The 25292-nt window shown below is 45.8% G+C and overlaps 1 protein-coding gene across 1 annotated transcript in view; it reads left to right on the top strand.

Moving 5' to 3' along the window:
• The window catches only part of LOC147269765 (neural-cadherin), a 280583-nt gene that overhangs the window by 103514 nt on the left and 151777 nt on the right, over positions 1–25292 (top strand). The window contains exons 7-8 of the mRNA XM_086190512.1: positions 5702–5844; positions 18063–18235. Coding sequence (XP_086046638.1) covers positions 5702–5844; positions 18063–18235 — 316 coding nt within the window. The remainder of the gene's footprint in view (positions 1–5701; positions 5845–18062; positions 18236–25292) is intronic.

The following is a 25292-nucleotide window of genomic DNA, read 5'->3' as shown; positions in this document are numbered from 1 at the left end:
TCTCCCCGGACAAACAGAAAGAAAACAAAGTGAAACAAAAAGGTTAAAAAGTAATTAGTGTGTGGTGGTGTATGTCTGAGGTGGTTTTAAATTGATTGCTGCATTGATCAGGCCAAATTAGAGCTGTGCCGGAGCCCAAATGTGATTTCAAAAGGCATCTGGTGTGTTTGTTGCTCTCGGTGAACCGTCCTGATCCTCGTCTCTTTCAGACCCTCGCACAGGCAGTCGCTCATTCAGTCGACGCCTACATGCATGTGCTTGAAAGCATCAGAGAGGAGTATTTGTTGAGTTTAGGGGAATTTAAATGTCAAGAAGGATTAACCTTAAAATGTGGCATCAGAGTGTTGGTGTAAATTTGTGGTCTGGCTGACAAACTCTCCCCGTGTGTTTTGATGGTATATCTTACACACGCATTGTTTTTGAGCTCCTGTACTCTTACCAGGCTCAGCTCCTGTAGCCATGACATGATTCATTTTGACACGCAACCTTATCTTTGTGAGGTACGCAACACACCAGGCATGTACATGAGCACACGTTTCCCACAAATGTTCAATCTGCATGCTTACACACACACACACACACACACACACACACACACACACACACACAGTGGTAGACAGCACTTGAGTTTGAGATATTTTATTCAGCAAGATCATCTTCACTAATGAACACAACATTGATGTTTTTTGAAGCATCACCCCCATGACGATGCTTAATGCCCACAACAACCGTAGTCTGGTGTAGCAACTTGTTAGCGACCTCCATTTTTAAGCACATTAAGCCTTGAAACCGCAACCTTTATCTTGTGTTAAGAACAGACTTTATTTCAGGCTTTCAACCAGAAACTCACAGACTTTGAGGCGAAGGAACTGGGCGTTGAGTAATGCTTACTTGTTACTGGGTTTTCAGGACTCGTTCTGTTGCTGCTCGGTTGGTTTTATTTGAAAATTAGGACTTCACTCCACTCCACTTCTAGGAAGGATGTCTCTCTTTTAGTCAGCACTTGTTTATTTTTCTTTCTTCTTCCTCTACTTTAAAACAAAACAAAAGTGACTGTACTCATTCAACTGGGTTTCATCTAGAAGTGTGAACATGTCAACCAGCGCTGAAATCTGAGGCATCCATGTGTGAAACAGCAAAGGACGAGAGACGTTCAAATCACAGCGGCGGTGATGATAATGACAGCAGATGAACATGATGAGCACTCAGGGATAAATGCCAAGTCACTGTCTGAGATTTCAGAAATTACCTCGATTCACTTGGCTCTCTTTCCATGATGTTTTAGGTAAAATATGTTGCCAAAGAATAACAATAGAATGCAAAGATCAGACAAAATCAACACTGATGTTATTTCAAACTGTGAACGAACTCTGCCATCAAGAAGCATAAAGAAGTGGTTTTGTCTTCATCTTCATCGTCCTCCTCTTATCCGGTTGGTCCGGGTCACGGGGGCAGCAGCCTCAGCAAGGAAGCCCAGCCTGTCCTCTCCCCAGCCACTTCCCCCAGCTCTTCCGGGGGAATCCTGAGCCGTTCCCAGGCCAGCCGAGAAATATAATCCCTCCAGCGTGTCCTGGGTCGGCCCCATCGCCTCCTCCTGGTCGGACATGCCTGGAACACCTCCTGAGGGAGGCGTCCTCACCAGATGCCTGAACCACCTCCACTGACTCCTCTACATGGAGGAGCAGCAGCTCTACTCTGAGTCCCTCCTGAGTGACTGAGCTTCTCACCCTGTCTCTAAGAGAGAGCCCAGCCTCCCTGAGGAGGAAACTCATTTCGGCCGCTTGTGTTTGCAATCTTGTTCTTTCGGTCATTACCCAGAGCTCATGACCACAGGTGAGGGTTGGAACGAAGATTGACCGGTAAATCGAGAACCTCGCCTTTGGGTTGAGGACCCTCTTCACCACAACGGACCGGTTTAGCACCCGCATCACTGCGGACGCCGCCCCAATCCGCCTGTCAATCTCACGCTCCATCCTAACCTGACTCTTGAACAAGATACTTATACTCCTCCACCTGAGGCAGGACCCCCCCACAACACAACCAAACCACACTGCACCGGACCCTTCCGGTTCCTCCTGCAGGTGGTGGGTCCATGGGGGGACGAGTCCATGTAACCTTTTCGGGCTGGGCCCAGCCAGACTCCATGGGCTAAGGCCCAACCACCAGGCACTCGCCCACGGGCCCCTACCCCAGGCCTGGCTCGGGGGGGGGGGGGTCACCCTCCGGGCTGGGTACACCTTGATTTTCTTCCCATGAAGGGTCTTTTGAACCGTTCTTTGTCTGGCCCTTAGCCTAGGACCAGTCTGCCTTGGGTGACCCTACCAGGGGCAAAATGCCCCCGACAGCATAGCTCCTAGGGTCCTGAGGGCACTCGAGCTCCTCCACCACGATGAGGTGACGGCTCCAGGAGGAGGAATAAACACTGATGTTGTTTCAAATGTTTACTGTGAACGAACTCTGCTATCAAGAAGCATGAAAAGGTGGTTTCCCATTCTGTAAATGTGATTTGTGATTTATGTCTCGGAATACTTCCAATATATTAGAGTAGTCACCCAGACCATGTTATGAAGGCCTTTATCTGATAATGGAAATCGAACTATGCTGTTTGCAAAGAAGAAATAAGTTAGACACAAACAGTGCCAAGCGAGCGTGCGCACACGCACACACACACACACACACACACACACACACACACAAAGGGACTCAAAACTCCACTCTAACATTATCAGAAGTTCAACCATACGGAAGAGAGCCGCTCAGTGGAAATCATCCAGGTGCAAATATTTGTAAGTGTGAGATTTTGTTCGGGGGCTTAGACACTCAGCGAAACTTCCCTGGAAGTGATTTCAATTATCCTCTCACTGCTGTTACTTCTGGAAACACCATAAAAAGTTGATGTGCTGAGCAGTGAAATGCAGTCCAACCTCAGCGTTAGCAGCTAAATCAGGCTCCTTGTTATCGTAAGCCTAATTGTAAGCTGACTCCATTTGAATCTTTAATGGTTACTCTGTCTGCATCTGTAATGCCGGAGTCGAGGTAATTTGGGGAGTCAGGACAAAAGAGGCTTAGTGGGCTGTGTGAAAGAGTCATGCTTAAATTCAACCGCACAGACAGCATCTGTAATTTTGCCATCAAACTGCGAGCACAAATGCACAAGGAAGCCTTAGTTCCTTCTGGCTTTCAGGTGAGATAAATACGATCAATTATCCAATGATCTCCCAGATATCCTCCTTAGACCAGCAGAGGAAGCCCTTTGATTAATGCGTCCTATGCATCCTCACAGAAACGACATCATTTCCCTTACCTGACTCGCATATTGATCTGCAGGCTGAGAGTCAGCTGAAATTGCTTGAACGCTGCCACACTCTTCAAACAGAGCAGACGAGTGGCACATCACTGCGGCTCCCAGGCAGAACTAGTCAAACAGTTGTTGGGGCAAAAAGACGACGGTGACAGAACATGATCGCGCCGCTCTACTCCTAATGACTACCTTTTTTTTTTTTTTTTTTTTCCTCGAGAAAAATGAATAAATGTCATTGCAGTGGCAGAGTGGCAGATGAGAAGAAGTTCATGTCAGGCTGTCAGAGTCACCAGACAGTGACTCACCCATGAACAACGACACGCAGACACTACTTTTACGCTCGCTACGCTAAAAGGAGCTAGAGAGAGTCGGTTAGTTGGCCGGGATTAAAATATGCCTGCAACAGTCTGCTCACCCACAGACCAGGATGCTGCGGACCATTGTGGCATTTTCCTACATTAATAAATCTTTACTACCTCTACCATTGACGATGGCGTTGGTCTGCTTGTCCGGTAGCGGGCTTCCACAACAAATCTAAGGCTGATTTTCACCAGACTAACTAAGATCCCGCTACATTTTGGAGCGGGATTGTAAAAGCATTGCTGTCAGAGCAGATCTTCTCTTCAATCCTCTCCCCTGTCCTTTTTCAGAAATGGACACTAGCACTTCTCAAAGTTTGTCCTTGGTCAAAATGGAGTCCACAACAACACATAGATCTCATGGCAGGATACATGATATTGGGCCCACGGTCTTCACCAAACCAGGAAAGAACATGTTTTGGAGCAGACAGTTCAGGCTCCTTAATGTACTCAAAGCTATAAAGTAGAAAGTACTGGGTTTTTTGAGCTTTGCCTGCTGTGCTGGCTGGCTCACTTTCATCCGTGTCGTCTCCCATGTCAACGTAGGACAGTAATAAAGCGATCGACCCCCTCAAAGAAAACTCTCCTCTCTTTTCCTTGTCACATCTCACAACTTGTTTTATCTGTTGCCCATCAAACTAAAATAACAAGCTTGTTTTTTGTACATCTGAGTAGCAGAAAGTACAGTAATTAGTGCCAAACTGAGGTAAAAGTAAAAACTTAGCTGAAAAATAGTACAGTAGCAAAGTATTATTTGTACTTCCAATCTCTGAAGACAAGATATGACAGTACAATTATAGATGAGGATTACAGCCTCTCGAATCAAGATTTTCAACACAAACTCTTCATTTAGCACATGATCGTCCTGAAATCTTCATCTTGATGGCAATGCTCATTTTTAGACTGAATTAATCGCCCAGAAATGCTGGCGTGTGTTATTATGGGCGGTTTTTCTTCTACCCTCACAGAGCTGAGGCTGAATTGTATCTCGAGTGTGAATCTCGTGTCAACAAGTTACAGAGGCCATCCTTTCAAGAAAAGTTTTGCTTTCAAGCACATCAGTGGTTCAGAAAAATGTATGTGTAAGGCCAAAGGAGAGTTCAAAGCTGAAGTTCAAAGCGTTCAAGATACAAAGACAAAACTGAAGGAGAATTCCAGAGCAAGAAGCTAAACTCAGATTGCTATGCGGAGGCTGATGAAAAATGCATGGCAAGACAAGCGACTGAGTTAGCTGGAATGCACTTTACACACATTTCTTCTAATGCTGTGCAGAGATCTAAGTTCATACTTTTGTATCTATCACACATGCTTAAAAGTTTTCAACAGAATTGTTAAAGCATTGCTGTCAGAGCAAATATTCGTGCCTACAGTTCTTTCCCCCGTCCCTCTTCCTGCTGTGTTGGAAACCGGCGCTCAGGCCCCTTGGGTTTGATTTGGGTTTTAGCTGTTCAGAACCTCCTCCGTGGTACTGGTGAGCGTTGGGTCATTTCCAGCAAGCTCCTGACATTGGACTCCGCAGTCCATGGATTAGGTTCTCTGTGGATTTATCATCCGGGAAGTTTCAGTAACAAATGTAGCCCCTTTGTGGAAATGTGGGCAAACTTGGTGAGAGCCCTAAATTCCAAATGGCCGCTGTAGGCCCTGGTAGTAAAAGATCTTCTTAATATTTTGGCCAAAAATCCTGCAAAATCCGTTATTTTCATCTCACGACATGACATCAGATATTGTGTCCTTGATCTTATTGACCAAATTTCAAACCATAACTGGGTTATGAAAATATATGACTGCACTTTTGGAAATTGTGAACAAACACGTTACCAGTGAACCCAACATGACTTTCCTCGAATGCAACATTGGCAGTGAATGCAACAGGCGGAGCTCAGCCATAAACAAACTGTTGCAGAAGTGCCATAAAACCGTATATTCTGCAAACAGGGAGCACCTTTGGTGGCTGCAAAAATCACAATTTTCTCGATTCATTGCCACAATTTCTCATGCTGAGGGGTAAATGTGAAGGGTTGATTGCGTTTGTGTTTTTCAGCTATCGGACGTTTGTCTCCGAGGACGCGGGCCCAAACACACTTGTGGCTACGGTGCTGGCGAAGGACCCTGATGGGGACGGCATCACGTACAGGATCACCACAGGAAATGAGGAGGGCAACTTCGTCATCGACAGCCAGAAAGGTTAGATATGTGTGAATGACTTCGCTGATATGCCCTTTCCTGTTCATCTGTTCTTTATTTAAGTAAAAATGATGTTTCCATTTTCCCTCTCCTGTGGAGAAGTGCAATGACAGGTAATGAGATCCCTTTGCGACGGAAGAGGACAGCTCTGCCTTTTAAAATGGTCGAAAAAGCTTCTGTGGCGGAGACTTTCCCGGGAGTGGGAATGTTTAGGCTCCTCAGATTTGATTCCTATTCTGATTATGATAACGAATGATTTAATACCGTGACTACTTGCTACCGTTAACCTTTTTGTTTTATAGTAAGAAATGCATTGATTGTGAATGTAAAACAACTGTCTTAAAAAAAAAGACGGTTGCTAACCAGTACCTAAATGAAACTAAAGAGATTTTGAGGGATATTGAGGTGAATGGAAGGTAAATGGTATCTAGAAAGTTACAGTATGTTGAATAAGCAAAAAATACAAACATATATGGAAAAACTTATTTGATCATTGGCTAGTTCGTTAGCCTAACGTTAGCTTTGTGCGTCACAAACGACGTTCATCGGTGGGGTTTATCTTAATGTTTTATCTGAACGAAACATGAGCGTCTCTTTCAACTTTGTTTGCCTCAATTTTGGCGATATTCAAAAACCCCATCAGCTTTTGCTTTAGGGAGCCGATGGCAATGCTAACGTCCAGGTTGGTGAACAGAAACTCCTCGTTGCTGCGGCGCTCTGCTCTAGATCGCTGGAGTAGATCGGCAAAAACCCTACAAATGGACAACGATGCCATTTTAGTCACTGTTGATCCATTAAAGCCTCGTCACCACAACTCGCCCCCCCTACAAGACCCACAATCGTCCTCTCTCTACAAGTGAACGCTGCATCTGCTCGAGTCTCGGTGCATGGAAACCTTTTTATAAACACATTTCCTAGAAAATGGAAGCTTTCCACAGATGGTTCATGAATTATATGAAACACTCCGGGTAACATTTAAGGAGAAAACCCAACTTTAGCAGCTTGGGGGGCTGTTACAATTGTGTTTTTCACCTTTATATATATTTAGCGCAAGCCCTGAAATATCTCAAAAAGATTTCTGCCACAGCTATTTTTCACCCTGATTTTCTTCCCGCATGCCTGCCATATTTACATACACCATCTAAACGTGATGGCTCCTCAGTTTGTCAAGTATGCCTTAGAGGGTCTTGAAAGTTTGCTTCAAAAGATATGTTTAGTGTTTCATGTCCTCAACCGCATCCGCTATTCATGGGATGAGGATGCGTCGCCGTCCTCCCTCTCACCACCAGCAGGTTTGTCAAGGGTATTTAGATTCTGGCAGGTCGTGTCATGGAGACATTTGAATAATCGGCTCAAATATGAGGAGTGCTTCCACACCGCCTTTGTAACACAAACCATCTGAGGTGTATTGTTGCATCTTCCTCTGAGGCTGGCGCAGGAATGCCACCAGCAATGTGAAATAGGAGTTTTGTGTGTGTGTGTGTGTGTGTGTGTGTGTGTGTGTGTGTGTGTGTGTGTGTGTGTGTGTTAACAGGGGGGGGGGGGGTGATGGTGGTGACAATTTCCTCAACCATTTTAGAAATTGCAACCTCTTCTGAATCTGCATATCGCATTAATGCAATGACTTTTGAAAATTCAATTACCGAAAACTTCAATGCACAATTTTTGTCTGTTCACCAGCAGTGCATTACATTCAGTGTCAGATGATAGTGGCGGTCGTGTTATCGAAGAGAGAGAAGACTTCGTATGTAACTAACTTGTCCCGGCTATCAGATGATGAGCTCAGGCTCACTTTGTCATTTATATATTTTGGCTCCGGCTTGCGTTTTGTCACGCCGACCACATACCCAGACTGGGCCGGTCTTCTCAGGTCAACTTTTTCAGTGGAGTTTGTGACTCGAGTTTACTTCTGTCGCGCTGAAAGAACTGAATAACCGACAAAGGTTGCAGGTAAACAACGTCTTCGACACTCCGCTAATCAATTAATGGGAAAAGTAGTCGGCAAAGTGAGCAGCTGTGGCATCTCCACTGTTCGGTATTAAAGCTCTTCAATAATTCAATCATGCCGCGGTTTTGAACTCCTTCTAAAAACAAATGGATCAAACTGTGAGGGTGACGAGTCGTTTCAGTGGTGCTGTGTGATGCTCGGAGCGATTCTCCGTCTCCATACCGCACGATTATCAAACCACACGCCGATTTATTTGATCCACTAACGCAAGTGTGCAGAACGAACTTAGTCTGACAACAAACACCGGGAAATAAGGTTTGAGACAACCTCTAAGTGGAGGGAAACAGACGCTGTGGAAATGTGCCACCCAATGTTGGCTGTGTGATGTCCTGCCGTCCCAGCGGCTGGCGTGGCTCTGCTCGTCTGGAGGGGTTGTTCGTTCATAGCGGATCAACGAACATCCTTCACTTTCTCACAAAGACGCACACAAGCACCAGTGGGCCTGATGCATTTATGGCACCACACAATCTGGCTGTGTGAGCCATAACACTTCTAATATGATCCGGTATCTTGTTTCAAAGACTTCAATATTTGGTCATTAAAACTATTTTATGATTCTTATAATGGAGGGAGAGTACAATTGGAAGCCCCCCCACCCCCAGCCCACTCCAACCCAGCTCATTCTCTTTCTGCTCCTGATGGAAATCCTTTATTGCCTCTTCGCTCCTCTTGTGTCGCCAGCTCCAGCTCTCCACTCATCCCTAAACGTCCAACAGTCATTTGAGCAATTGTACCCCCCCCCCACACACACACACACACACACTCACTGGCCTTCCTCTCCATGTTAATTTGCCTGTAACTCACCCTGGAAATACAGTGTGTTTCTGGGATTTAAGAGTCCCATTAGAATCTGAGCTGGCCGGTCAATATGATGATCACGCTCTTCCTATTAAAATCCATAAATGAAGAAATACTGTTGAACGGGAAGAAGCATTTACTGAGAGGGGGAGATGGCAATAAACAGACGTCGATCATTTCCTTTTATTCTCCGTTAAATCCAGTGGCATTTTGGAGTGTATCTTTACGAGGGAGGTGGTATAGGTGAGTCTGTTTGCAGTGAAGAAGATAACGGATGATTGGATTCCTGTATTCGTCATTTATTTTTATTCTCCTGAACTGCCTGGCTCCTATCGGTTGTGTTTGGTCTGATGTGCTGACCTGTGCCTGATCTCAGCTTTACATAACAATCCCACATTGTTTTGACCTCATTCTTCTCCCTCGTTCCCTCTGGCGAATATATTCTCTTATCCTTCCCCTCACGATTCTTCTTATTTTTCAGGCTCCATATTCCTCTTTCGCTCCCTCTCCCTCCTTCTCCAGCTCCGCTGTGCAATTTTTTGGCGTGATGCTGACCGGAGGAAGCACTTCCTCCTTCCTTCGAACCCCCCTCCCACCACCACCATGCCACTGTGTCCTCCATCAGCAGTGTTGTCTCTCACCCATCCCTCGTTTCATCCTTCTACGTCCTCCCTCCTGGCTGGCTTCATGTGAAGTGACGGCTGCTTACTGACCCCAGAGGAAACATCCTCTCCATCTCCAGCAAGCGATGATATGTGCTGGCCCTGTTCGTGGCAACACCCCCCCACCCCCCCCACCCTACACACACTCACGCACATACACAAGAGTGTCGAACTCATATTTCTTGTTTCATGCATACTGTATGTATAGGAGTACACACACACCAGAGACGCATACAGGCTCATATCAACCCTATCAAATGGAAATCTCTCACACTGCTCAGGAACAAATCTTATCGATGAGAAGCGACACTCTCTCCATGCTTTGTTCTTGGAATGTCCTAAAACCTTTTCCATGTCCCATTTTCAACCACTTACCCAGCGTGTGTTTCCCTCACCTCGTGCTTTTAGGCTCTATTAGATGTTTATGCCAACCAGAGGCAGAATAAAGAAGCAATCAGATTGCAGGGCGCCTCCGGTTTGTCCGGTATGTGTAGCATAGTCCTTTCAGTATTACGCTGTGTTGGCCTTCACCAAACTGGTCCCATTTATCTGGCCTTCTGTCTCAAATCATTAAGCCCGAGTGCGTTCCCGGGCACTGTTGGAGCGGCGCGGCTGGGAGAGGAAGAGTGAACGTGCCATGTGTTGTACAGCTGAGGGCTTTGCATCCTTAATGCATCTTCAGTGTGGTTCCATCCTAATCTGTAATTCTTAGGATAATAGGGGCCAAGAATCAAACAGTGTGTTAGTCTGTTACCACGAGTGTGTACCTGTTCCAGTTTCTGCTCCTTTAAGGCCACGTTAGCAAAGCTAATGCACAAACTAACCCAGAATATAAATCATGCATTTAGTAGGAGTCATGCAGATATTGTAGTATTGGTTTAATGCCCAGGTTTTGAGGTCTTGTTGGTCCATCTAATTAAGATGAATGAAGTTTAAAGGAACACGCCAACTTTTCTGTGAAATATGCTGATTTGGCCTCCTCCCTAGAGCCAGGCAAGAAAACAGATGACCCTCTGTGCCCACTTTAGGGAGCTGAGACCTTCCCAGAGCCCAGCTGACGGCTAGTTAGCTTGGCCTTCCTCAGCCTAACCTGCTCAGCCTCTAAAACCTGTAGTTCCTCGTCTGCGTATTGTGGTTCAAATGGATCATGTTCAGGATTTTGGATTGCCCAGCAGTCGTCCTCCTCATCCTCTCTTATTAGTTTGCTTGTGTGTTGAGGCATAGCGGCATGAAGGAAATGCTGGTCTTCTCAGCCCACAGCAGCAGAAAATATACCAATACCCACAAGTCTTCCCTGAAACAAAATGAGGCTGGTGTGTCGTTGGAGTGTATATGAATCTATGTGAGTTGTTTCACTGCCATAGGCATAAAGGCTGTATCCACAGGTTAGCTGGAACACCTGACAGGTACATTCACACACAGCCACTCACAGGTCCTTTGGTTTTCCTAGGTTTTGTTGGTGCACAATCACAGCACCTGTCATTCTCTCCAATCTTTGGCTTTCCCATGACCTTAATTTCCATGTGTTTCAAGTTATCCAGTTCTGATCGCACACAACCTCAGTTTCAGAGCTTACAAAGACCCTCTTGTATTTCACGAACGGAGCTCCTCTTCACCTGAGCTGGAAAGCCCGGGGGTCGTGGATTAGACCAGTTTGCTGTGCCAGGTGTGGTTTATCAAGTTTATGAGGTTCTTAATACAAATGTTTCCTGTAGTAATTCTGAGAGTTTGGGGACTCTGACCTCACAGGTCTCCACCTCATGCTAAAAGTACGAAAAAATGTAAGACAACAATACAAAAATGTTTCTGCATGAGGCCCAGCATCTCAGGATTTTTGATGAGTTAATAACAAATGTTCTGCACATTTAGTGACATAAATGCAGGCAAAACCCTGATGTGCTAACCTGCCCATCCACTACCATTCAGTGTGTCAGCTGACAAGCACTCAGCTGGTCTCTGATAGTCTCACTGCCTAATGCAGCACAGAGGAGAGAAGGCTAGGCTGGGCTAGGCTAGGCTTAGCTTAGCTTGCTCTGGAGACAATGAATGATAAACGCACTTCCTAAAAAATTGGTGTGTTCCTTTTAACCCATGGTATTCTAATCCCTGGGAGTTCTAATACACAAAACCAGATGATATATGTTGACTTTTCCCTCTGTAGAAAATGAAGGTAGAGGCTTTTTTCTTCCTGTATCTTTTTAAGCCCTGTTGGTGGTGTGGCTGTTGAGATGGTGCTGGTAAATGGGCTGCATTCAAACTCCCTGCCACCTTGATGGCACTCAAAGCACTTCACAGTGTTGCCTCTTCCACCCATTAACACTCTCATTCATACACACTGTCTTGTGTTTGCCAACCTTGTCACAAGGAGCGATGGGGGCTTAATCTCCGCCTCTCCAACACCACAAGGACCGCCAGGAGAGGTGCAGGGAGCCCAGTGTTCCACTCAGAGTCATTTCTGTTTGAATAAGTTGGATATGAGGGTAACAATCCCACTTTTGAGTGTGTTTTTCATCACACTTAAAATTTTAGGATATTCTCAATAAGATATAATCATTGGTTTCAGATGAGCAGGTGTTAACATCGGCACTGTGAGAAATAATTTAAAGTTTAGTTTAAACTCCTGAACTCATGCAGGGTACTTGAATTGCAAGTGATTGTTCACCACAGCTGTTGACAGATGTTTAACATCTTTGCCTCTGCTGAGGTTGGTGTACCCTGCCAACATTATAGGCTAAATTACCAGGCTAACAAGCTAACGCTAACCTAATCACCTCCCAGTCAAACAAGCTACGCTGCATCTGTCTCTTCTGGCTGAAACAGCGACATGACTAGAATACCTGAGTGGGATTTCTGCAGCTGTGCCATCAGCAAGCTGACTGAGTAGCAAACATGGTGTGGAAGGAGACAAGCTAGGACCTACAGTGTCGGCGCTAACGTCTCCTCCCCCTGCTCACAAACTCTTCACATATTGTTAGTCAAACAGGAAATTAAAAGCAGAATATTCACCTCTGCACATCAGTGAGGATACACAATCTGAATCAGTAAAAACAGCAGCTTGACAATGTGCTACTTTCTGTCCGTGCCTGGATCAGGCTGCCCTGCTCCGTCAGTCTTCAGCTAAAACACAATCACTCACGGTACGACCAACTGTGTTTCATCAAACACCAGATTGGGACTCCGAAAGACACTGGAGAAGTTTGGAATAAAATGAGGATGAACCTCATCAAACACCACCAAGTTGAGGTTATGACAGAGTTCACCTCACTGGGGGGAAGTTTTTTTGTGACCCAGCATTTGGCACCGCCCCTCAAAACAAGTGGGATTGTTGCGTTGGATTTTGGATGACAGCAGGCAGCTGGCAGGGTGTTGAACTCGTTGGAGCACCCCTTGAATCGCTGTTGCTCCTTCGGTTCTCGGCATGATGCTTCTGTCTTCTGCTGATGTCTTCAGTGGAACAAAGCATTAAAACACAGCGATTGGTAATCATCAAAGCATCGATTAGACGAGGGAAGTGGACATTCAACAAAAAAAAAAAACACAGAGTTGTAGCATGTATGAGCATTAGCATGTATAGCACTCAGTGCCACTCGGCCTACATGCATGGACTCACAGAGCCACTGGCATGGCTGTACACTCGTAAACTTTTGATGTAGGACCCATCCTTGATTTCACTACAATGTGTCGCCGATCTGCTGCTTGCTGCACGACTCACTGTCGTCGTTCCATATGAAGCTAAACAGAATGTCAGCGTGAATCTTAATGAATACCCTTCATGGAAACAGATGTATTTATCTTTTTGTGACCGTGTTTATTGACCCCGGTTGAATGCTCCCTCTGGAGCAAACAATTGCAGTAATTTTAGCCTCATTGTCGGCTTTTTTGTTGTTGTTGTTGTTGTTGTTATCACAATCTCCCGTAAGCCGATTCTACAATTCAGCCCCTGTCAGCCATGAACCATACAATAGCCTATTTTGGTTTGAATAATGAGAAATTGGGAGCAAACCATCCAGATTGCTGTCATTCAAAATAGCTCTTTTTTCCCCCTCCCTTCGTCCAGGTGGGGAGGTTGATGGTATGGCCTGAATACATCCAGTTGCTGAAATGGCCAAATTTTAATTGCGAGTCGGTGCCATTTTTTTTGGACTAAATCTCAACATGAAGAGCTTTGCTTATGTTACTGGGCAGAATGAATTCGATGCAGACTTAGTTTGTTTACTGAGGGGAGACGAGAGTGAGAGAGTAGAAATGGAAAGAAATGTGATGCAGCGTTGAGTGTACATTGAGGTGAAGGGTCACGCCTCACATAATAACTACGCTTAATGGAGTTCTGGTCCACCATTACATATCCGCCGAGGTCTTACAATCTACAGCAAATTGTTGCAGTTTTAATAATTATTGATTTCCATAGTGAATATCTGACTTAACAATGAGTACTTGTATACATACTTCATACTAGTGCAGTTCTGCCAATTCAAAATATAAAGGTGAGGCATACCGGTCACAGTCTTTTCGCCCATTGATTAATTCCTGAAACCGATTTATGAACGAACTTGCAGTTGTATAAATAGAAAAGAAGAATATTCATTTCAGAATTCGATTTTCCCTTTTCTGTTGGTGTCAGGGTGCCTTAAGTCCTCATAATACCGAGCCAGTACTCCAGCGTTCTTATTTCCTTCCAGCATTATGAGAAGTATGGAGGTTCACTCCGCCGCCGTCTTCATCCTCCATGAATGAACTTACACAGTTTGACTGAAGTGCCTTTGACCTTCTTGGCCACTTTAAGTGCACTTCAGTCTTCCCTCTCTATTATTATATTATCCATATCTCTTTATCATTATTATCATAATCATTTTCAAACACATTCACTTCATAATTTGTTTAAATGACCCTGTTTAAAATACTAATAAGACCATGTAATGTTTATCCTGTGTAGGTGGTAAGCATTGCACTTTCTGTATATAAAAAACAGTCTCACACGTATCAGAGCATGTTCCCAGGCTATGGATACGTGTAAATCAGATAATTGTTCCCTAGTTTATCTAGACACACACCCATTTTGAGTACTGAAGTATGTTTAGTATGAAGCTTAAGAACTTAATCCCGTTAATAATCAGGGTTCACATGTATAGTTGCAGTTGTTAATCCTCTGTGCAAGAACTGGGAATTAATTGATTTATTGATGTGAGTTTGGCGGGCGGCACAGCGGAGCAGTGGTCCTCACTGTCGCCTCACAGCAAGAAGGTTGTGGGTGGAGTCCCCGCTCCAGCACGGGGTCTTTCTGTGTGAGTCTCCATGTTCTCCCTGTTCCTGCTGGGTTCTCTCTGGTACTCCAGCTTCCTCCACAGTCCAAAGACATCAAGAGGGACCAGGTTAATCCAGACTCTAAATTGACCGTAGGCGTGGCTGGGAGAGCCAATGGTTGTCTGTCTCTATGTGTTGGCCCTGCCATGGACTGGTGACCCGTCCAGGGGGAAGGCTGCTGGGATAGGCTCCACCCCCACCACCCTGAACAGGAGAAGAGGGGGAACATGGATGGATGGAGTTTGGCCACCTCCAGAACACTAGGTGGCAGCATGTCCCCCAGCTGTTAGTTACAGGTGTAGTTTTTAAAGAAGAAGACTGCCATCTGCTGGGAGGACAGTGTTGCTATGTATGTTTATTGTGCAGCTCTGTCGTTAGGGGCAGGGATTCTTTGTTCGGCTTCTTTTTCAATTGTCAAAGCTGCGTGTTAAGAAGGATCCACCAATGAAGGAAGGCGTGCTGTTTAAATGTAGCAGGGCTCAGCAGGCTCTGTATAGACGCTCCAGCAACAAGCTTTTAGGAATTATTGTTCATCCTAATATGAAAAATGTTTCGCCCTTATGAAGAGTGAACTGTGAAGAAGCCGAGCGTGTCAACACCCAGCTACGTGCAGGATCTGGAGGGAAATTGGGTCAGCTTTGCAAAACAAACAACAAATAAAACTGAAAATAGCAGCAGCAACAACAACAACAACAACAACATCAACATAACAGCACGCGGAATGTGGACTCCCTTAAAACCGAGGTGCGACAGTAGCCTGTGAAATAAAAGCGAGAAAACAAAATAGTCCTGAGAAGCTTATGAATAATCCACATCTGCATACAAAGTGCTGCCTCGCTGAGGGAAACTCTGCTTGACTTAATTGTACTCGGCATAACCCTCTGCTTTGTTGAATGTTTGTGCATGTGTGTTTGTGTTTGTGTGTTTTATCGTGTAGGTGTGTGTGCAACTATATTTATGTATCACAATGTATGTGACACATCTTTCTGGAGGCAAAGCTTCCTCCCCTAACACCTCTATGGCTGTAAATTAGAGTCATCGTCAAGCCCTTTCTCTCTCTTTTCCCTTGCTGTCTATTTGTATCTCTCTATCTCACCCTCACACATACACACTCTCTCACACACATGCACACTCACACACGCACACACAAAACAGCGTACACACCCACACATACCCATAACATGGACAGCAATGCCAAGGAACCAGCCATTGTGACAAACACCTCAAGGCAGACACCCCCACCATGGCCAGCCTCCATTTTCTTGTGCAATGCGCGCGCACACACACGCACGCACAAACACACACACACACACACACACACACACACACACACACACACACACAGCTTTTCTTCTACACTTGTCATCCCTTTGCAATTGCTGTGAACACGCAAACGCACACAGGAAAAAATAAAAATCATATATCTTCTGGCCGTAATCTACCTTATCACCTCCCCTGGTCTGCTTAGCCCAGATAGAAGGATGAATAGTACACACTCACTGCTGCCGCCGCCGCCGCCGCCGCCGCTGCTCACATACGTATCTGTAAGTGTACGCATGTTTCCAATTCCCGGCTCTCTTGTGAAACACAGACCAAATGAACACATGACAACGATAGCACCTGCCCCTGCCTCTGAAGATAAGGAGGATGTAATAAGTGTGTTCACACTTTTTAGCCCACACAAACACACACACAACGTAAACAGAGCGCCGAAGGCTGGGATGAATGCAAAGTGGAGGAGAGTCATTCAAAGCCGAGTGGGATGCAGATGAGACGCCCACACCAGAATGAGAGAGAGTTTGTGAGAGAGGAAGACAGGATGAAATGGAATGTCAGATTGACGGCGCTAAAAGGGGATCAATTTAACTATTCATGTGTTGTGTGATTAATTAAATCTCTCTCAAAGTTGAAGTAAATCATCCGCCCAAAACGTCTCTCTCTCCCTCACCGTGTGGCTTTTTATCCATGAAATAAACTTTGTGGATTTCCAGAAGCACAGAGAGCGTGAGGGATATTGTCCGTTATTTTCAACCTGGTTCAGTTTCCTGCGTCATGCTGATTCTGTTGATCATTTCATCCCTTGAAGTACTTTTATCCCTCCAGTCCATTTCACAACAGCAGAATCCAAAACCTGACGTTTTTCTTTCTTTTCTTTTCTTTTTTTTTAGCTCATTTTGCTTTCAAGGAATGTTGATTTTGTTGCATGCATGCGTGGAGTGATGTCCTAGCAATTTAGGATGTCTCACGTTGCTGTCTCACTTTATCGAGCGCAGTTCATTGTATCCTGGAATTTAACCCTCGGAATCTCAAACACTTCGTGGATGTATTTTGCTCCTGTAATGTTTATATTAGTTTGTTGGCCAATTTTTTTCATGTAGTTTTCAATATCTAGAATGTGTGTATGTCCATGAATATGACAGGACTGATTGAATGAATGCCAGCAAAGAATGTATCATGTCCTCCAGAATGACGTTGAAGTAGAGAAAGAAAAAAGAAATATGTATGTACACAATCAGTGTGTGTACAGTATATACATGTAGTACACACCTGTGCATACAACACACACATATACCCTCACACACACCATCACATCATTTTACCTGCAGTATAAAATCTTGCATCCTCAATCAATTTTGTCCAGAATTACAATTTTGACACAATAAATCATAAAAAGAAACAACAAGGGAAATGAGTCACATAATTCATTCCCTCAGTCAATATTTTTCTGACCATTTAAAAAAAAATCTCAATTGCAAATGAGACACCACCTCAGCTCCACCCTCTCATCCATATATGGTCATGTCTACCCCCCCCCCCCCAAAAAAAAGCAACAGCCAAACTGTCAATTTAAAGCTTTCAAATTGAGTCCAGAGCCCAGCGTGTTGTCATGATGTCAGCTTCTTTTACATTTAAAATTAAGTTCTTAAATGAATTTTTTTTGTTGTTGAAACACTTTAACATACGAGTGACATAATGATACAGAAATGCAGGCGCACACGCACACACACACACACACACACACACACACTATTGATCTCGGTGAGTTTTGAGTCGTTCGGACAAACAATCAACCTGACGTAACAGGAAGAGCCGATCAAACATGAGTTATACAACTCGAGCCAAAACCAAACGCTGCCCAAAGCTCACGGGCTGTGCCGCTCACGTCATCAATGATTCGGTTCAGCTAGGACTCTGCCGTGGTGACGTCCAGCGGCAGCCAATGACGACCCTGCAGAGCAACTGTTACAACTGCCACCACTCACTGGAACTCGGCTTCCAGGGAAGCCTCATTTAAATTTGGGAAGACAAAAAAAGAAAAGCATAAGCAGAGCGTTGCTGGCACTCTATGACTGCACTGCTAATTAAGCACAAGGTAACAGCAAGTGTTTACTAATGTTACCATCAGCCGCTGGGCTGCTCTCTGCTGACATGCATATGTTTGGTTACAGGTCTGATCCGTCTGCGCTCCAGCCCGCCGCCACGCCTGCAGGGGGTTGAATATGTCCTCAACGTTACAGCAACGGATGACAATGCCTCAGGCGGACCGCAGGCCTTGTCATCCACGGCGCAGGTCATCGTGGGGGTGGACGACGTGAATAACAACAAGCCTGTCTTTGAGATGGTGAGACCAGCACGTACACGCCCATTTAGTGAAACCTCGCTGAGATTTACTTAACAAAGATTCCTGCTCGCTCTGCGGTTGTTTCTTCATCTCAGTGACGCCTCTCCTTTTCTACACAAAACTCCTGTCTTTCCACCTCTTTGTCTTTCTGCCTCCTCTATTTGTTAGTCTCTCTGGGGGAGAGATTAGCTGTCTTGACCCTCGTCTTTGCTGTCTCGTCTCCCTCCCTCCTACCTCATCTTTTTCTTTTAATTAAAGTTTGAGGAATGTGGGACATGCCCCAGCCGACCTCGGCCTCCAACCAGCAGTTTCCTACTCATGTCTCCATTTGCAATGAGGTGTCTTCTCAAAGCCCCCCTCAAGGTCTCACCAGACATGATTAGGAGTGGGGGCTTGCTGAGTAAACTCACTCTCTCCCGAGGAAAGCGAGTCCCAAGTGTTTCGCTTTCGGCTTCACGTCCCAGCGAGAGGAAATGGCGATGGGAGGCGAGATGAGTGTCAAGACCTAAGAGAGAAGACAACGAACATCATGCGGCAAGTGGATGATTCACTGCTGGACAAACAAGCCCACCCAGACTCTGCCCCTCCTGAGGGCATTCAGCAACATTGAAATAGATTGTAGGAGCAATTAGAGCGTATCATTTTGTTCATTATGAGATATTTCACTGAAACTTAACGTAGTCAGTAAGATCACAATCGAAAGTCAAAGTGGTAAACAAGAAATGCATGATATAGCCATCAAGGCTTTAATGGTTCAGAAAATGTGATGACATCCTTCCACATGAGCAGCTCAGTGGAGTGTTTAGTCGCATCAGATTAACAAATAAGAGGAGCAATTCATGGAAGATAAGATGATCATTTATTAGTCTCACCGTGGGGACATTTCTGATGCTACAGCAGCCAAGGGATTCTAAGAGCTTCAGTCATAAAGAATAAGCAACATACAAATATTGGAGCCAAATTAAAACAGGAATCGTGTACAGGATATAAGATATACTGTGACAGTTAAACACTGCAGTCCTAAGTCGATAACAACCACGACTATGAAATAAAAGCCTTTATGTAAAGAGTCACATCTCTCCTGCCACTATCAGGACCCGCGTCCGCCAAAGAACAAAGAACCAGCGCGTGAGGCTGTACGGGGGTCACCAGGAGGTGACAAATATTCCATGTCGGGGAAGACGCTGCTGTAATCACGGTCAGTTTTTACCCAGTTGTCCAATCACAGTTGAGGAGGGGCAGAAAAAATACCACAAACGAGAGGAACTGTCGTGTATGAGTGGCGAACATTGACAGCAGAGGAGCGCTGGAACCAGACGATGTCCTCGTAGACACGTCTCCTCACGCTAACAGGAGGACGTACCACTTGCTGACGTTTTTAATTTTCCAGCCTTTCCTTTTCCAACATTTCACCTCCAAATTGCCATCAAACGCTCCCACCAGGGTTTTCAGCTGGAACAATGAGGTGGACACGGGTCTTAACAATAACCTGTTATTACCTGATCCGCATCCTACAGTCCCGGTTCTTTTTTCCCTCTGATGGATCTCCCACCTCTAGGTAGTGCTCCCTCCCCCGGTAGTCTAGTTCTTCTTCTTCTTCTGTTCTTCCTTTACACTGCATGCCCAGAATTCCTTGTTAGTGCTGTGACACAAAGTCTGCCAGCTAACTTTGTAAGCAACAAGAGCAACGAAGCAAGTCAGCACATAGTTGCGAACTTTGTAATGAGAACAAAGCATCAGCCAGTTAGCTCTGACCTGCACTCCAGGAACACATCAAACATTCAACATAACCGTAACTCTCCCCAGCACGACTCGTCAACCACTGAGAAGTATAGACGGAGGAGATACCATGCGTTGTCTATGTGTGTGTGCGTGCGTATGTGTGTGTGTGTTTGAGTGTGTGTGTCTCGAGCCAATGATGGACAAAGAAACTGTGAGAAAAGGAACAAAAAAGTCCTGGAACAAAAGACTAAAAGAAGCTGAGAGCCGGTTTTTCAGTCAGTAAAGACATTCAAGGTTACTTGGTGTTTGGCAGCCAACAGCAGGACATTGAAGCAGAAAGGCCTTTTGTCTTGTTTTGATGCCCAATCTTCTAATGTACTGAAGACTCTGAAACTAAGGTCTGCATCACCGCACTGAGACAGTACACACACACACACACACACACACACACACACACACACACACACACAGAAGTGTACCTAGAGATGTGATTCCTTGGATTTATAGCCAGATCCTTTATTTCCAGTGGAGCAAATATCGTAAGACTCTGGCAAACACACATGAATACATTAAACTTGAGCTTTTTCCAAGTGTTTGTATATTTCTGATGGAGGAAACATTCCAGGAAAATACAGAATCTCTCTAAGAATGACCACACTCTTGAAGATAAATACATTGGAACACCACAAACAAACCACCAGCTGTTTGGGTCTTTAGATTGGATTTAGGATAGGATTACATATAATTATGACAAAATAATATCATTTATGGGAAGTAGATATGCATTTCCTAATGCTGGATTCCTTCAAGACAAATCCAGGAGTGGTAGGAGTGACCGGGGTCTCACACATCTGTCATTTCCTAATGATGCAGACGTTTGTTTCATAATCACAGAATTACTTCTGCCTCTATCAAAGCATCCCGTAGACGTGCGCGTCCACTGGGGTGGCGCAGAATAACGCTTCTGCAATATATTGCAAGAGTTCATCTCATGATGCAGTATCAATATTCTGGTACCAAATACTTCTATTCTGATCAAAACGGCAGTTGTTATTGACAAATTTCCCCCTACACTTAAGTTGTTGACAAGTTCTTTATTTTGTGCGTGTTTGTTGACGTTGACTAGTAATAAGACAGGTAGGTGAGTAATAAGAAATGAAGGCAGCACACCTTCTGTAAATAGAGATACAAACATGGAACAAGTGGAATCAGAAACACATCAAATTTAAAACTCAACAACATGTAAAAGCCAGGATACAAGCAGCATAAAGCCCCTGACAACTACGGATGGAGCGGGTGCGGGTGTGCCAATGCATTGTTGAACGATAGAAGAACGGACAGTAGATAATTAGAGAAGAAAGATAAGATGCAGGAGGTGAGGGACTAAGAAAAGATTAAAAATGTTCCTGTGTCGTTAATTAGATGTCAAAGGAGAACGTCGGCCAGCGGTTCAAAAGAACTCCTCGCCTTCCACTCTGTGTGGCCCATCAGCACTCGTGGGAGGAGAGGAAAGAGAGAAATGATGGAGGCAGGATGAGAGAGAGAGGGGGGAGGGAGGGGGAGAGAGAGAAAGAAATGAGTGACAAATGGGGTAGAGAGAGTGAGTGAGACCCTGATGGTGTTCAAAAGCAGATTATACAGCTTTGTGTCTCTGACAATTTCAGTGATTGACAATATCGTTGAAAATCCGAACACGGAGCAGCCACCTTGCATCAAGTCAAAGCTCTGAATGACTCACTATCAGTCCACAGCTCATGTTCAGTGTTGAACTGTAAGATAATGTCCCACTATCACTTCTCCCTCTGCAATAGGGAGACAAGAAAAATAACTGAATATGTGCGAAATGTAATCTCAGCGTAGATGTCATCAAGCCGCCGTTCTTCACAGCAAAGTCAGAAATCGGATGTACTTGATGTTTAGGGAGCCCGGCTGGGGCGAGAAGATCAGGTAGAAATAAGTTCAGCACCAGCTCCAGATACAGCTCAGTGAGAGTGGGCGGTGCTTAAGGTCGTGAGGTTTGGAAAACCTTTTTTTTTTTTTTTTTTATCGTTATGAGAGACGACAGCTGATGACAGCCCTTGAGGTACTAATGGCTGTGTTGAGCTCTCAAAGACCCCCCCCCCCAATCTACTTTGTGAATGCAGAATGCAGAAAGAGCCAGCCATGTGTACTTAGCTTGAAGCTAATGACAAGTGAAAGCTAACTGTCCAAAAATAGCTGTTTACAAACTCTCAAGCACATCATCCAGTATAATCCGCCTCTCCTTTGTCCATCCGGACAAACAATAATCCACCAACACTTGAACTCCAGCTAAAACAGACTTCACAAAAAATGCTCAGGGGTGGCAGGTACGAGGAGATTGGATCAGACTGAATGTGGCAGCTGGTTGTCAAGTATTCAAGGTGGTTTTTGTTTTAGTTTTAGCCATCAGTCACCATTAGCTTGAAGCTAAACATACGTGACTGGCTCTTTCTGCATTCTGTAGTCACACAGGAGGGAAAAATGTCTTTAAAAGGTTGTTTCAACTACATTGCTCTTGTTACTAAGGTGCTGCCACATCACGTGACCTTCCACCGCCACGCACGCTGGTGTCATGTGTTCTCCGACATTGCTTTGGTCTGGTGCTGCATGGCCACACGAGCACCGGACTTTGTTCTTGGGTTCCCATTGGCAACCACAAGTCAAACTGCTGTTTTGGAAGGTGTTGGTGGATGAGACTTCTATTCATTTCCTGTTTGCATCTGCAAGATGTTTTCTTTCCTTTAAAAAAAAATCAACAAAAGTGTTTATTTCAACCCCAAATCAGGATGTTTTCCTTAATGTGACGAAGTGTTTCTGAGCCTAAACCTGACCAGACCATAACTTTACAACCCTAAGATAAGATGGCGGCGCACAGCGGTGCAGCGGCTTCTCGTGCTCCTGGGATTAAGCTTTTTTCTTCGTACCTTCTATTTTCTTCGTCTGTCAAATACAACCCAGCCAAACTGTTGGCCACCAAAGACAGACCACTATTTCACCGAAGCTGAAATCGACACTTGGAAGACTGAGGCTTCGAAGGTCAACACAGTGGCGCGGCAGAGCCGGCAAGAGGAAGCGGTGTTCCCGACAACAAAAGAGAGGGAAGCGGGTGAGTGGGCGGGCGCGCTAGCCCAACTAAAGGCTAGCAGACCACCGATACCTACTTTTTTTCTGGCCAACGTCCGCTCACTGGACAACAAGGTGGACCTGCTTCGGCTGAGGGTTTCTGTAGATATGAGGAAATGTGCTGTTCTTTGCCTCACAGAAACTTGGCTCAACCAAAACATGCCAGACTCAGCCTTCCAGATCGACGGGCTACAACTTTTCAGAGCAGACCGCGACCACTGATCCGGGAAAACACAGGGAGGAGGGCTCTGTGTGTACGTGAATGAACGTTGGTGTACAAACTGTGGACTGGTAAAAAGCCACTGCGCCGAAGCGATAGAACTAATGACAGTGAAATGTTGGCCGCACTATCTGCCACGAGAGTTCACCGTGGTGTTCATCACCATTATTAACATCCCGCCGGGTGCGAATGCTAACGAAGCATTGAAGGAGCTTCACGACACCATCAGCTTGCTGCAAGCAAAACACCCAGAGGCGTTTTACGTGGTTGCGGGAGACTTTAATCACGTAAAACTGACGGACACTCTGCCCAACTTTTACCAGCATGTCACCTTCCCCACATGGGGAGATAACACTCTGGACTGTGTGTACAGCAACATTCACGGTGCGTACAGAGCTCTTCCCCGCCCCCACCTTGGCCTCTCCGACCATATCACCGTCCTGCTGGCGCCTACGCACTGCCTCCTGCTGAGACGGATCAGGCCAACAACGAAGACTGTCACTGTGTGGCCTAATGATGCAGCCTCTGTGCTCCAGGACTGTTTTCAGTGCACAGACTGGCAGGTCTTCAGAGAGGCAGCCACGTATGAGGGAGAGGTGGATCTGGAGGAATACACCTCCTCTGTCCTCGGGTACATCTCCAAGTGTGCTGATGATGTCAACACCACAACCAGCACAGTAACCTGCTACCCGAACCAGAAACCCTGGCTGAATGCGAAAGTGAGAGTGCTGCTGAAAGCCACGGACACTGCTGTTAAAGGCAGGTGAGGCATCAGCACTCACCAGCACCAGACTCACACCACCACCTGATGACACGCCCCTCAGTGTGACCACAGCAGACGTGAGGAAGACCCTTCAGGGAATCAACCCTCGCAAAGCTCTAGGCCCTGACAACATCCTGGGGCGAATACTGAAGGACTGTGCACAACAGCTGTCTGAGGTGCTGGCAGACATCTTCAACACCTCACTGGCACTGTCATCTGTCCCCACCTGCCTAAAGACTGCCACTGTTGTTCCTGTCCCCAAGTGCTCCACAGTGACAGGCCTTAAATGACTACCGACCCATTGCACTCACCCTGGTAGTCATGAAGTGCTTTGAGAGGCTGGTCAAGGCCCACATCAAGACCTCCACGTCTTGATGTGGGCCTCCGACGTCACTGTGGACCCCCACCAGTACGCCGACAGGCAAAACCGCTCCACTGATGACGCTATTTCATCAGTGGTCCACACAGCCGTCACCCTTCTGGAGAGCTGGAACTCCTACGTCTGCCTGCTCTTCCTGGACTTTTCCTCCGCCTTCAACACCATCATCCCACAGACCCTGGTGCAGAAGCTCTCCTCCCTTGGATTGAGTCCCACATTGGGGAATTGGGTCCTGAACTTCCTGACCAATAGACCTCAGACCGTCAGGATCCACAACACCGTCTCCTCTTCCATCACCCTCAGCACCAGCTCGCCACAGGGCTGTGTGTTGAGCCCCCTCCTGTTCACTCTGCTGACGTACGACTGTACGGCGAGACACTCTAGCTGCCATATAGTCAAGTTTGCAGATGACACAGCTGTTGTAGGACGCATCACTAACAACGACGAGTCCAGAGAGGAGGTGGAACACCTGGTGCAGTGTTGCAGAGCAAACAACCTCTGCATCAATGTCCAGAGGCGGTGGTCAAGGCTGCACAAAGAACTGTGGGGAGCTGTCTTCCCTCCATCTCAGACCTCTACACCTCACAATGCAAGGGGAGGGCCCTACGCATCATGAAGGACTCTATCCATCCCGCACACAGTCTTTTTTGTCCTCTCCCCTCTGGCAAGCGGTTGAGGAGCATCCAGAGCATCCAGAGCAGGAACACCAGGCTCAGGAAAAGTTTCTTCCCTGCAGCTGTCAGACTGCTGAACTTGAGCCGTGCCCTGTAGTCTCCCACCCTCTCCCATCCACAGTGCAATGTCTCGTCCTCTAAGTGCAATATCCCTC

The sequence above is a fragment of the Aulostomus chinensis genome, chromosome 2 (genome assembly GCF_037954235.1).
Source record: "Aulostomus chinensis isolate RoL2024-O1b breed Wild chromosome 2, RoL_Achi_v1.0, whole genome shotgun sequence".
In the NCBI taxonomy this organism is placed as follows: domain Eukaryota; kingdom Metazoa; phylum Chordata; class Actinopteri; order Syngnathiformes; family Aulostomidae; genus Aulostomus; species Aulostomus chinensis.
The sequence above is the reverse complement of the archived record's forward strand: the minus strand, read 5'-3'. Positions and strand labels throughout refer to the sequence as shown.